Source organism: Podarcis muralis, chromosome 4 (assembly GCF_964188315.1).
Source record: "Podarcis muralis chromosome 4, rPodMur119.hap1.1, whole genome shotgun sequence".
Taxonomy (NCBI): domain Eukaryota; kingdom Metazoa; phylum Chordata; class Lepidosauria; order Squamata; family Lacertidae; genus Podarcis; species Podarcis muralis.
This window is the reverse complement of record NC_135658.1, coordinates 59,056,662-59,070,269: the sequence shown is the minus strand read 5'-3', so window position 1 is coordinate 59,070,269 and position 13,608 is coordinate 59,056,662. Positions and strand designations below refer to the sequence as shown.

The window sequence follows — 13,608 nt, the reverse complement described above, 5'->3', positions numbered from 1 at the left end:
CGAAAGATAGTGGTATGGAAAATAGTCCTTATAAGAAAGGTTTAAGGAAGTGGATATTTTCAGCCTGGAGGAGAGAATATTGAGAAGAGGAAATGATAGTATGCTTTGACTTTCTGAAGGCTGTCTGATAGAAAATGGTGAATACGTACAGTACTTGTTTTCTGGTGCCCCAGAAGGCAGAACTCTATAACTAATGGGCATAAATCCCAGGAGAGTTGATAACTGATTGAGTACTAGGAAAGATTACATGGTAGTTCAACAGCAATGCCCCTAAATCCATACTACAATGTTCATAAATGCTTATTGTGGGAAGGCTAATCTCAAGTTTGGGGATAGCAGAGTATCCACACTACTTCTGCTGCTCCAAAGTTTAGAGAAAGAACATCTGCTTGCTTTTCTCCTTGAGAGAGCTTATGTTGTAAGTTTTATTTTAAAAACTTCTTTTACAATATTTGTATACGTTTCAACCAAAATGGTTCTAAAAGTTCACAATAATATCTAGGCTTATTTGCGTTGAAGATTGCCATCACAATGATGTTTGTGGTACAGTGTTGGAGAATATACTTTATGAAATTCAGCAGGATAACATTCAAAAGCCCTTACGTTTGTTCTCAATATTCAGGAAGAAATTGGGGTAGTAATTTGTGTGCTGATAGGCATCTTTGCCAGAGAACCAGGTGGCTTGGGTATTTGTAGAAAAATATTCTGAGTGACTTCTCCTTCTATGCTGAGATGGGTGCTGTTGGTTTAAAGGCAGTAGAGAAGTTTCTCACATTTGCTAACTGGAAGAGTGGTGGAGACTAGAGAAAATAATGAGTTTGAGAGGTGTCACATGTGGTCCTAACTTTGGAAAATAAATGTTTGTCCAGTTTCAGTCAAATTCCTGGTAGCTTACAATAGAATCATTGATAATACAGTCACAAATATGATAAAAGCAATACTTTCAGCCATCCTTAACATTTCTGGCGACGCAACCCCAGAGTCTTTAACTGTTAGGCCAATAAAAATCTTAAATATAATAAATTACCTGTGCTTTTTAAAAAAACAAATGGTTGGGGAGTTCCAAAAGTGTCCAGGTCACCATGAATAATGTGCAGAACTTTTAAGTAGGAGCTTGCCCCTGACATCTTGTAAGGTGGAGAGGAAGTTAACTTGCCAATGATCTATGGTAGTAATAAACATTGCACTTGAACAGATTAATAACTTTATGAGAATTCACACATTCAGCCAGTGTTAGAAACAGAGATATGAAAGCTAGGGGCTAAAGGCACCTTAAGCACAATGGAATGTCTAGGTGTGATTCTTTATAACAAGAATACAAAGCTGAAAATGAATGAACTGCAACTAAAATATTATGTTCATTTTTCACATGGTCTAGTCCTTCACCTGTCCACCCCCCCTAATATTCTTAAGAGGGTCTCTTCTCCCGTCTTCAGAGTGTAGCTGGAGGTGGGGAGGCAGAAAAAGGTCCTCTTTTCCTTCCACTCTGCAGTTTTAATCTGGAATCTTAGGCGTAGTACTGTGCCCAGAGCTCAGAAACTATTCTCACTAATGAAATTCTCTGTCGCAAAATGTGCGTAGAACAATGGGAGTTTCGAACACTGCATTCAGCATGTGTTTTATTTATGTTTGCATTCAAATAAAATCTTTTGTTTGCATGGCAGTGGAAAACTTCAAGTAATCTACAGCTTTTGTTAATGTGTAGTGTTAATGTGGTAACTTGTACTTCCTAACTGTAATTTTTGCAGTGTTAAAGGTTTTGATGAATTAATGAACAAATCTGTGATATTAAAGGAAGCCAAATTTTTATAGAGTTATTTGCCTTTCAAATTTTTGTATTTCTGTCCTTTCTGCTTTATGGTAGGGCAGAGGTAGCTAATGTACCTGGACCCTTTTGTTTTACTAAGCTACTCTGATACATAACCAAAATGCACTGAGGGAGTATAGCCTGCAGCTGTGTTTGAAACTCCCATTTCTCTAGATGCGTTTTGTAACAAGGAATTTCATTTGCGCTATGATTTCATGTTAAAACTGCAGAGGGGTGGGCAGGGGAAGCATGGCTTTGTTTTTTTGCAGTCTTCAGATGAGGACTAAATCATGTGAAAAATGAATATAAGATTTTATCTGCAGTTCATTCATTAAAAGTGCACCTAAACATTCTATTGTTGCGCCCATAACCTAAGTCTAAGGTGCCATTTAGCTCTTAGCTTTCATATCTCAGTTGCTAACACTGGCCTGCATTAGTGTGGGGCAGCAAGACTTGTGTCCTAATATTCAGAAGTCTTCAGAATGGTCCAGAAAACACAGTGCAAAGTACCCTGAGTTGTGACCTGCACATGGATATGGTGAATTGATACCTCTCAGTGTTCAGTAAGTAGCTAGACAAGAATTGAAGGCTTATTTCCATTATATGTAATGTGTCATTTCTTCTATGAAACAGTAAACTTTCTACATCTTGGCAAAATATTAACTCACAGTAAGTAGAAATAGTGGTTTTAAACTAACTTGCTAACAGTGATGCAAAAGCCATGCAACATGTCAGAACAGAATGAATGATCTATTCTTAGTGACCCCGATTTGTCTTCTTGGTGTAGAAATTTCCATAACATGAAAGCTGTGTTACCACTTTTTAGGATTTAAGATTAATATTTAATTGTATTTACTTTTAGTGTGCAAACACTAAAATACTGCAATATGTTACCATTAGAAATGCCTGAAATTCAGCCTCAAGCTTTGGAAAATTAAAATCACATATTCCATTACATTCTGCTATCTTTCTTGAAATTTTCAATAAAGTAGCTCTCAGGGCACTTTCCTTGAATGATTGTTTGCTCAAACAATTGGTTGATTACCAAATGTTAATGTAAAGAGTGCAAAAGAGTTAGATTAAATTTAAATATTTAAAAGAGTTAAATTAGGTTTTAATATTGCACATCTGGAGATTTTCCTTGTGAATGCCTTCTGTATTCATTGGCATTGTGTCAGCTTACCGATACAGACAACAGTTTGATTTTTCAGAAACTGTATAATTTGTACTTTCATAAATTTTTGTTTTGATAGAAAGTTTTGATAGAAAATGAAATATGCTGTTTGATAGCCCAGACATGTTCGTATTGAGAGTATATGTTTTTGGAGAGCTGACATTCTGAAAGAACATCTGTTTCTTGTCTCTATACATGAGAAAGTTTGGACAACTTTACATAAATCTATTTGCTGCTTTATGCAGAGAGTTAGTGATAGTACCTATAAATTACAGTGCTGCAACTCTGCTGATATGTATTTGTCAAGGAATAAATACAGTGGGTTGTATCCAACATTATGGGAATGGAAGTCTTACTGTACAATGGGGCATTTCGACTCCCAACACCCCACACTCCTCAAAAAGCCTCTACAGAGTATTGGGGGAACCTCTGACCTTGTGTATGCATTGCAAAAGAAATGGGAAAACAACAGCTTGCTTTGGGAGAGGCTTTCTGCAGGGTTGGAAAGCCCTAAAACACAACTTACTTTAATGTTACATACAACCATTCTTTTTGATACTGACAGCAGTAGTATAAAGACGACATGGATTTATTTGAAACTCCTTTTTGATATGAAAGGTCACTTCCCAGAATTTAATTATTGAACTAGCAGTACTCTATTTGAAGTTTGTGAGATGTTTTAGGATTTCAGGAATGCTTGGGTATTTTCTGGTTTATTTGCCTAGAAAAACCAAGTGGCATTGCTAAAGCATCAGTAACATTGTGCCTAAACCATGTCACTATATTTTTTGTCCAGTAAGGACTTGGGATATTTTCGTGACAGTCTCTCCCAAAACACCTAAATAATCTTCCATACATATGTGCTGCTGCTGCTGCTTTTTCTTTTTACTGACTTCAGAATACCCTATGCAAACTTAATGAAATATTTATATAATGGTATGTTTATTTAAAACAGATTTAGTCAGATACTTTTTCATATCAGTGGTTGCAGACTTGCTATGTCTGTCAATGGATTTTTTTGTGATTAATTTTAATGGAAAGTGGATTGTATCTGAGCTTGATGAGGCAATAATCAGGTATTCAAAATACTTCATTAGTTTGGGTGGAAGGTGGTGTTGCATGCACTAGGCCTCTTAAAAAGTTTATGAAGACTTTATGAATTCTGAAAAGTCATTCAAAGGTATGTGGTTGGATTTCAGCTGTTTGGCTTGTCTTGAGTTTTAGAGCAATCAGTTTGGGAAAACACTGTCTATGCAGAATTTATTTTGGAGCAAAACATTCCTTCTATCTATGTATACCAAGACCATGGTTGTAGCAATAATTTGTATATGAGAGAAATGCAGTGGGCTTGGATCCAGAGTTTGTGCACCTCTGGATTGATGCCCCTAACTTTTAAAAATAAGCAAATAGGGAATTAAACAATGTGTGCTAAGTTAAAATTGCTTTTAACTTAGATGAAGAAAATTGTATAGCGAAAATTGTATCTATAATTATATAAAGGAACTACAGCAGAGTTTGGTAATCCTACAAACAATTACAAAGAAGCTCAAATTAGCAACAGTAAACTCTAAGGCTTCTATGTTTACTAATAACTAGAATAAGATTTATGAAACATATTTATTTGACTGTAGCAGGTGGCTATCAATAGTAATGACAACTGTAATGCTGGATTTCTTTTCAGTCTACTTTAGCTTTTGAATTGTTTTTACTTCTTCAGTAAGTACCACTGGGGGGGGTACTAGCTAGATGTTGTCTCTCTCTCTCTCTCTCTTAATTAATTTTTCAAAATGAAGTTTTTATCTCTATAAAATAACAGAAAGAAAGAAAGGTTTACACATATGTACATGTTAGTAACACAAAGCATCCCCCCACCTCACCCCACCACCACCATTGGTTCAACACAACTCGAAATGTGAGTTAAAATCTGACTTCCTTCCATCGTTGCTTGACCTTAATTCTATAATTTATCTTTACAGTTGTGTTTGTTATATTGTATTTGACAAATATTCTGATTTTACTTGCATTTGTAACCTTTCCCCCTTACAAACTTTGTTCTTTACACATCAATATTTCTGTCCCGGTTCAGTGTTTTTTCGTATATTCATTCACTCAACTCCATTCTTTTATTAAATTTTGATTTGTTTGACCTCTGATAGCTGCCGTCATTTTGGCCATTTCAACAAATTCAGTAAGTTTGATTTGCCAGTCTATTATTGTGGGTATTTTGTCTTCCTTCCAGTTCTTTGCTATAAGAACTCTTGTGGCAGCGGATGGGTATAAGAATATCCATTTCTTATTTATGGGGATGCCATTTATTATTAATCCCAGAAGATATGCTTCTGGTTTCTTGTTGAATGATTTTTTAAAAATCTTACTATCTCTTCATGAACTTTATTCCAAAAGGTTTTTATCAGCTAGATGTTCTCTTAACCATCAGAAGCTTGCTTCTCTGACTAGCTGACTAGTAAGAAAACAGATGTCAAAATAACACATAAATTATGAAGGATCTTGCTGGTGTCAATTTTGGTTACTAACATTTGTTGTGAAATGATAACGCAAGTCAGATTTTTACCTCCTTGCAAATGTATTTTTCCTAGAATATTTTTGGTTTATTATTCCATTGAGAAACATTAAAAAGATATATAAATTAAAAATTGATAAGAAACCTGTAGCTTTTCAGATATTGCTGGGCTTGAATTCTCATCATCCCTTACCATTGACCCTGCTGGCATGGGCTAATGGGCTCTGGAGCTGAATAATATCTAAGACACAGGTGCTTTAGCGAGATGTGAATGAGTCTCATATGCTCCCCCACCCATCCTCATGTGTGTCTAGGAGGAATATTTTGGAAGTGTTAACTTCTGCTTTTGGTTAACAGCAGTTTGTTGTATGTTCTTGCCTGTCAAACTGTAATTAGCATTAACTACAGTTAATTTCAAACCAACTACAGGCAATGGTTTCTGAAGCTGGCTTGTTTACACTAACCATAGTTAACGATAACAACAGTTCCAGGTCCAAATGACATAGCAAACCGTTAACCTGAAGCAAAAGTATCCAAACACCAAATCCAGACTGTGGAACGAGCACAGGGAAGGGCCTGAGCTTAGGTGGGGGCTAAGCTGGTTCATATAATTAAACTCAGGGGTGCGGAATCTTTTTTTAGTCCCATGGGCCACATTTCCTCTTGCATAACTTTCTAGGGCAAAGTGGCTGTGACCAGAGGAAAAAGTGGACCAGGCCAGAGAGAAGAAATTAGGCAGTGATGTTTATTTTTGTATGGTACCCTATTTTCCATCCATGTAAAAGTCATAAGCTTCCACAGACACATGTCTCCATCCTCCATCTAGGAAAGCAAGAGGCATCCTCCAAGCTCAAGGGCAGATGCCAGACAGGCACAAACACTTGAAGATAATGTGAAGCAGGGCTGGTGAGGGGTATGTCTTGAGGAAAGGCATGTGGACCAAATATGGACTCCTAGTTGGCCACATTCAACACCCATCCCAGTTTCCCATCCCTGTTGTACATTATATTCTAGCATGATGTCCAAATGCAGACATGGTCCAAATGAGGGCATCTTTCACATAAAAATTATAAAAAGAATGTGTAACAGTTTAGAGTTGTATAATTTCAGTAGCTAGCAGATGTGGGCTATCTACTAAATGTTAGCAGTAGATTTGCCTTAGAGATTTCTGGTAACTAAAATGTACAATAACTATCCACAACGTATTGTTTTGGAATCAGCTGTGTGGCTGACATTAGCTCGCTCTACACCAGTGGTGGCCAGACTTGGCCCTCAAGCTGTTTTGGGACTACTATTCCCATAATCCCTGACCACTGGTCCTGTTAGCTAGGGATGATGGGAGTTGTAGTCCAAAAACAACTGGAGGGCCAAGTTTGGCCACTATTGCTCTACACTATTACTACTAGCCATATATTGTCTAAGTAATTGCCTTGAAAGCTCACTGGGTAAGATTCAACGAATGGCTAAGGAGATCCATACACCCTCTCACTATATATAAGGATCTGCTGACTTCTGTTTCAGTGTAACTGAAGAAGTGTGCATGCACATGAAAGCTCATACCAATAACTAACTTAGTTGGTCTCTAAGGTGCTACTGGAAGGATTTTTTAAAAAATTAGAATTTATCTTTATTTTTTAAATTTTGTTTCGACTATGGCAAACCAGCATGGCTGCCTACCTGTAACGAGATCCATTCAGTCAGTGGAAGCATTTCTGCTTGCCTGATAGAATGATTACCCTCCTCCATCCTGCACAGTTCTCCCAAGAGGGTTATTCCAGAGCAGATTTGGGAGCTGGGGAAAGGGGGAAGCCACATTGCTTTAGCAAGAGTCCTTGCACTGGGTTCTACTAGTGGAATGAAGTAGTCGAAACTGGGCCTGTGTAAATAAAAGAGATTGCATAACTAAATCACTTCTTTGTTTATCCCATTTCCCAAGACTGACACAGGAATCACTCTAAAAGTATTTCTTTTTAAATCCTAAATGCAAGATGATAGTGTTGGAACCTGCGAACAGAGTTTGTTTATGAGATCAGAACACAGTAATTATTCTGTGTTTTTAAGTGACTCGTAATAATGTGCATGTGCTCAAAATCATGTAACGCAGGTTAGTGGCAGCAGTAGGGGAAGTTGTTGTTCCCTGTTCTTCCCACCACAGTGCTCATTTCCTTTCCTTTATAGAAGAAGGGAAGTGGTTGTCATAGTGATAAAGAGGAAACCCATTGGAATTATCTCTTTTTACAGACTAGCAGATTTACAAGATTATAAGCTTTTCTGAGAAGTCCCCCAAACCATTTTAGTTTGAACAGGCCTGTCACAAAGGTCTGCACAGACCCTGCTGTCTCTTAAAATTGCTTTAAACCAAAGATCTCATTTCTCCAAGAGATCTCCCACCCTTCATTTGAATTCACAAGTGAGGGGCACAGATGCTAAATCAGTTGTCTGTCAGGAAGTGGAGGGAAAAGCATTCCTCCAGTTTACACCTTTTGACATTAACAGTGTTCTAAGTGTTAACCTAGGACGCAGGTGGCGCTGTGGGTAAAAGCCTCAGCACCTAGGGCTTGGTGGTTCGAATCCCCGCGGCGGGGTGCGCTCCCGCTGCTCGGTCCCAGCGCCTGCCAACCTAGCAGTTCGAAAGCACCCCTGGGTGCAAGTAGATAAATAGGGACCGCTTACCAGCGGGAAGGTAAACGGCGTTCCGTGTGCTGCGCTGGCTCGCCAGATGCAGCTTTGTCACGCTGGCCACGTGACCCGGAAGTGTCTCCGGACAGCGCTGGCCCCCGGCCTCTTGAGTGAGATGGGCGCACAACCCCAGAGTCTGTCAAGACTGGCCCGTATGGGCAGGGGTACCTTTACCTTTACCTTTAAGTGTTAACCTGGTGTGTGTTTGTTGTAGCAGGCACCAGGATCCTTTACAACTGGATGGTGTTTCCATGTGGAGGTAGAAATCTGTTTTATTCTTTTAAATAAATAAACCTTTATTGTCACTACACCACCTGTGTGCAGTGAAATTAAATGAGCCCCCTCTTCCCCCCACATACACTCAGTCTTGTTCGTGCTCTGTGTGCTTGTCGGAAGTCAGTTGCACCACTATTTTTTTCCATTCAGCAGCCCAACAGCCCACTGATAAAAACTGTTCTTTAACCTGTTGGTGCGGCTGACTATATTTCTGTATCTCCTGCCCGAAGGTAGGAGATTAAAGAGGTGCTGGCCAGGGTGTGAGTCCTCCCTAAGAATTTTCCTTGCTCTCCTGAGGCAGCGGTCTTCTGCCATGTCATCTAGCGAACTCCAGGGACAGCCAATGATATCATGTGCTGTATTCACCACCCTCTGTAGGGACTTCCTGTCTGTGGCTGTCAAACCGGTGTACCACACTGTAATACAGTGTTTTAGTTCATTATATCTTACTGGAAAAAAATAGCAAAAAGAAAAAAGAAAGGTCTCATGTCACTGTGGCTTGGATCTGCTTGTGGATGTTTTTGAAAAATGAGAATGCATTTTTAAATAAAACGGAGGTGACTGGAGGAGGAAAAAACAGCCAGTGATGCACTCTGTCACTGCACTGCTCTCCTGGAAGCAGTTGCAGCTCACAGTAGGCAAGAAGGCAAGCTGCAAACTGTTTTAACACAGATTAGTTACACCATGAAACTTTTTACTCATTCTATTTTTGTATAGTTATGGTGATTGAAAGAAGGTGAAGTGGTAGATTCTCCAATTCTTGAACTTCTTGAAATTCGTTCTATAGTAATCGTGGATGATTGAGTTCAGAACTATAGACTACTTGGATTAATACATATGTACAGTGGTACCTCTGGATGCGAACGGGATCCGTTCCGGAGCCCCGTTCGCATCCTGGAGCGAATGCAACCCGCGTCTGCGCGGGTCACGATTCGCCGCTTCCATGCATGCGTGTGATGTCATTTTGAGTGTCTGTGCGAGCGGCGAAACCCGGAAGTAACACACTTCATTACTTCTGGGTTGCCGCGGAGTGCAACCCGAAAATATTCATCTTGAAGCTACTTCAACCCGAGGTATGACTGTAGTATGTGGCTTTAACTGATTTACAAAGTGTTTGTAGGCTTGGCTGACTCCAAATTTTAGTGGGCCTTTTCCTGTGTTGGTCTTCCCTGCTGTGAGTGTACCTGAACGCAGAACTGGGTAGCTAAGCACTGCCATTTTAAAATTTTCCAACATGCTCTGGAGGTGCATGATATCTCGGAACATTGTGGGAAATGGCAATATGTAGCTGCTCAGTGGAGGCCTAGCAGCTGCTCAAGGATACAAGGTGTTGAGCTGGGCCTGATTGCCTGGAATATTTGTTACACATAGCTTTAGTGGTTAGAACGGTGACTCTTAATTCATTATTTATTTTTTTACTGGAACATTCTTGTGAGACAGCTGAATTAATATTTTATGCCAGTTGAGTAGATGTGCATTTAGTTGTAACCCATAGCATTCTTAAAACTACTGGACTGTGCTGTTTAAAAGTAATTCCTTTCACCCTTTAAATAAAACTATTGTCTATTTAGATGTGGCTTCACAGATTGTGCATACCAATTCCAGGCATTAAAAGCCTACCAGAAATAATGGAGTTGCCAGTAAGCAAGTGAACATGATGCTTCAACCAGTGGATAAATAAATACTTTTCAAAAAAGAAAATTCAATGTTTATTTGATTTAAATTGTAGTTAAAAGCCAGTTTTTAGATTAATTTACCAAATTCATCTTGATGCAGCATTAATGCTATTCCTCATTGTCTGAAATGTGTATATTCTATTTAGTATTCTAATTTGATTTGTTTTTGTGGTTATCACTCACCAGTGTGTTACAGGCTACAGTGGTACCTGTGGTTACGAACTTAATTCGTTCTGGAGGTCCGTTCTTAACCTGAAACCGTTCTTAACCTCAGGTACCACTTTAGCTAAAGGGGCCTCCCACTGCCGTCGCTGTGTGATTTCTGTTCTCATCCTGAGGTAAAGTTCTTAACCCAAGATACTATTTCCGGGTTATCGGAGTCTGTAACCCGAGGTGTTTGTAACCTGAGGTACCACTGTATATCTAATTGCCATATGCCACCTTAAAAATGAGAATGCCAGAACAGGGCAGTCTTGAAGCACATCTGTAGCAAGAATGAGGAACTTGTGTCCCTTTAGATGTTCTTGTAGACGCCCAGCTCATCCACTCCAGCAAGCATGGCTAGTAATCAGAAATGTTAGTAGTTGTCCAGTATTTGGAGGTTCGCCACTCCTAGTCTAGAAAATGCTCAGGTTCTGCGAGATAGGAGTTGCCGTCACTGAACAGATACTGAGATCAACTCTTTGTACCTTTTTAACAATCTAACTTGTAGTCAGAATACCTATGGTAAATTTAAGGGAATTCTAAGCATGATTGAATGTAAGCTATTACTGTACTGCCAAAATGCTGGGAATAAGTTTTTATGTAGGTGATTTTCTGTATCATTTGAGATAGATTTATTTCAAAAAGAGTGAGGGTGAATTAAGGATGAACTCATAACCACAACTGGTCCAGCACTGACCATGGCATAGTTTTTTCAAATGTACTCTTGTAGCAGAATGCCCTTTTTGCCGCATAAACTGCTATTGTTGGAATTGTATTTTCTTCATGCCTGAAGAAGACTTGCTATTCTGAGGGAAGAGATAAGCGACTGGTCAGATAAGTCTGGCAGTATAAGAAAATAACTGGGTCACAGTAACTACTTTATTGCTTAAACTCTATTACCCTCATAGTTTGGCTCTCAAAGGCTTACTAAATGGCTTAGGCCAGTGGTTCCTAATTAGCTAAGTACTGAGGACCCCCTGTTTTTCAAAAGCCAAGCCATGGACCCCCTTACATTTTAAAATGTTGATATTATCTCTGGTATTTTTTGTTATGTGAATGGTGCCATAGCTCCCCTGAGTGGGTTGCATGGACTCCCTGGGGTCCACAGACTCCCAATTGGGAACCACTGGCTTAGGCCATTTGTAATTCTGAGTTAGATTTATGTGTGGGGCAGGAAGTTCTATAAATGGGGCTGTTCGTATTTGCATGTTTAAAAAAGTTTAAAACAAAATTAAATGTTTGAATGTATCTCTTTCAGGTTATGCAATGGTCTCTGCAAGATGGCTTGTTCTTGAGTTGGAGCTTTTTAAAACAGACATATGCTGGTACTTCAACTTTATTAAGCGGACTATAAGTTTTTCTCTCTCAACAACTACATAAGCAGACAAAATTGCAAAAATCTGCCCTGTTTCGAGTATGACAGCCACGACCCGTGGCTCTCCAGTAGGAGGGAACGACAGCCAGGGCCAGGCTCCTGATGGACAGTCCCAGCCTCCTCTCCAGCAGAATCAGGTATGGTGGATATTCATATTAGTAATCAAAATTTAGATATTTTTGAGCAAAAGTTGCAATTGATAGCACTAATTAACCTTAATCTTGCAACAATACACTTCAGTTCTACTTTCCACATTAAATAAATTCCAGTAAAGTTGGTCTGGGCACTTCCTGTTTACAAACCCCTTGCATGGTGAGAGTCTCTTTGAATATTTGTCTTAAAAATTTAGATACTCTAAATCAAGATTCCACATATTTTGGCTGGCCTTGTTAATTAAACATTTTTTGGTCCTGATCTTGTGTAGTACCCTCTGTAATACAGCATGAGGTTGGGTACAGTCACCCCATAGTTCTGAGCTTGGAGATACACAGGGAGTTAGTGTGATCTTTTCTGCAAAAACAAGCCCATTTCATCTTCTTCAGCTTGGAAAGGGGAGTGGGGATTCCCTGCTCTTGTTCTAGGTCTCCGAGTCCCTCAGAAGCTCAGGTATGATTACTGTTCCCAGGTCTGGATCCAGTTTAGAGGGGAAGAAATGGCTGGGACTGGTTATTTGAACAGTTGCCTTCTGAGATGCACTAAGAAGAAGTGTCAGCACCTGGCTGCACTGGGGTGTGCCAGGTTGCCACTGCACTTTGAAGCATAAAACAACCCCAAGCTTTCTTTCCAATCTTAGGGCTGTGGAGAAGGCAAGGATCATCCTCACAGTAATGCTAGACTTCTGAGGTCTCTGAACTGCTATTCCACTGCATAAAAAAACTCCTGTTTTTCTTGCCAAATGAGTGAAATGTCACATTCTATAGTAGAATAAAATTACAATTGCTAAGGGAATCGTTGTTGAAGTGAATTGTAATAGTTATTAAGCTTTATTTACATAGACAAGGTTTCCATGGCTGCTTTTGGAAGCACTAGGTTTTGTACAGTTAACTTCACTTATAGCAGGTGGACTGCTGATGTTTACAGTAGCTTTGTAAATTCACAAAAGCTGCCTGCCACCCACACAACTATTTGTAGCAAATAAGCATAGTAAATGAGAGAGAATACACAAACTCTTCCATGCCTGTTTGCACACAAGTGTTTAAATGTGTTCTTAAGTTGTTACAAGTAAGCAGATAAGCGACAGCTTGTATGTATTAATTGCATATACTAGAGGCTATTTCTTAAATTGCTGCTTTTATTAAACAAATTGTTGTTTCGGTGTATACTCTGTTCATCCGGCTCAGGAAAATATAGTTGTTTAAAACCAATCTGAAAAGATCCAGTGATTAGATTGGGATTTCTCAGAAATTGCTGCAAAAAAATGGTTTTGCTTGTTGCACTTGAGATTTTATTTTTTGCACACATGGTGAACAAAACTGGTTTTATTTGAAGCCTGTTCTGATGATAATGTTACATGCTCACACATGCTTCCTTTATGCACAGTGATAACAGGAGTGTGAGTAGTTCAGAGCTCTGGTATTCTTGCTGCATGAACATAATCACACCAGTGTCTTGGAGATCTTGCACCAACTCACATCCTCCAGTTGAAGTAATCTCTCCCCCCAACTTTCTTTTGATCATTGTATCCCAATAGTGTTGCTCCAAACTTGCTTTTGCTGTTCTTTCATTGTTCTCAGCATGCTGGCAGTCAGTACAAGATGTAAGATGTTTCTCATCCAAGCAAGATAGATTTGTGGATGTTCATCAAGGAGATGTTGCTACCAAATGTAGTGCAGCACTGAAAGCTAGAGGCGCAGTTCTAATGAGCCCTGTCAGTGCAGGAACTTCAGTTTGCACAAT

General features: G+C 39.2%; 1 protein-coding gene across 1 annotated transcript in view; it reads left to right on the top strand.

The window, feature by feature from the left end:
* USP9X (ubiquitin specific peptidase 9 X-linked) overlaps positions 1 to 13,608 on the top strand; it is a 72,537-nt gene that overhangs the window by 9,655 nt on the left and 49,274 nt on the right. Inside the window, exon 2 of the mRNA XM_028727362.2 lies at positions 11,596 to 11,849. Within this exon, the coding sequence (XP_028583195.1) occupies positions 11,754 to 11,849 (96 nt within the window). The 5' untranslated portion in view covers positions 11,596 to 11,753. The remainder of the gene's footprint in view (positions 1 to 11,595; positions 11,850 to 13,608) is intronic.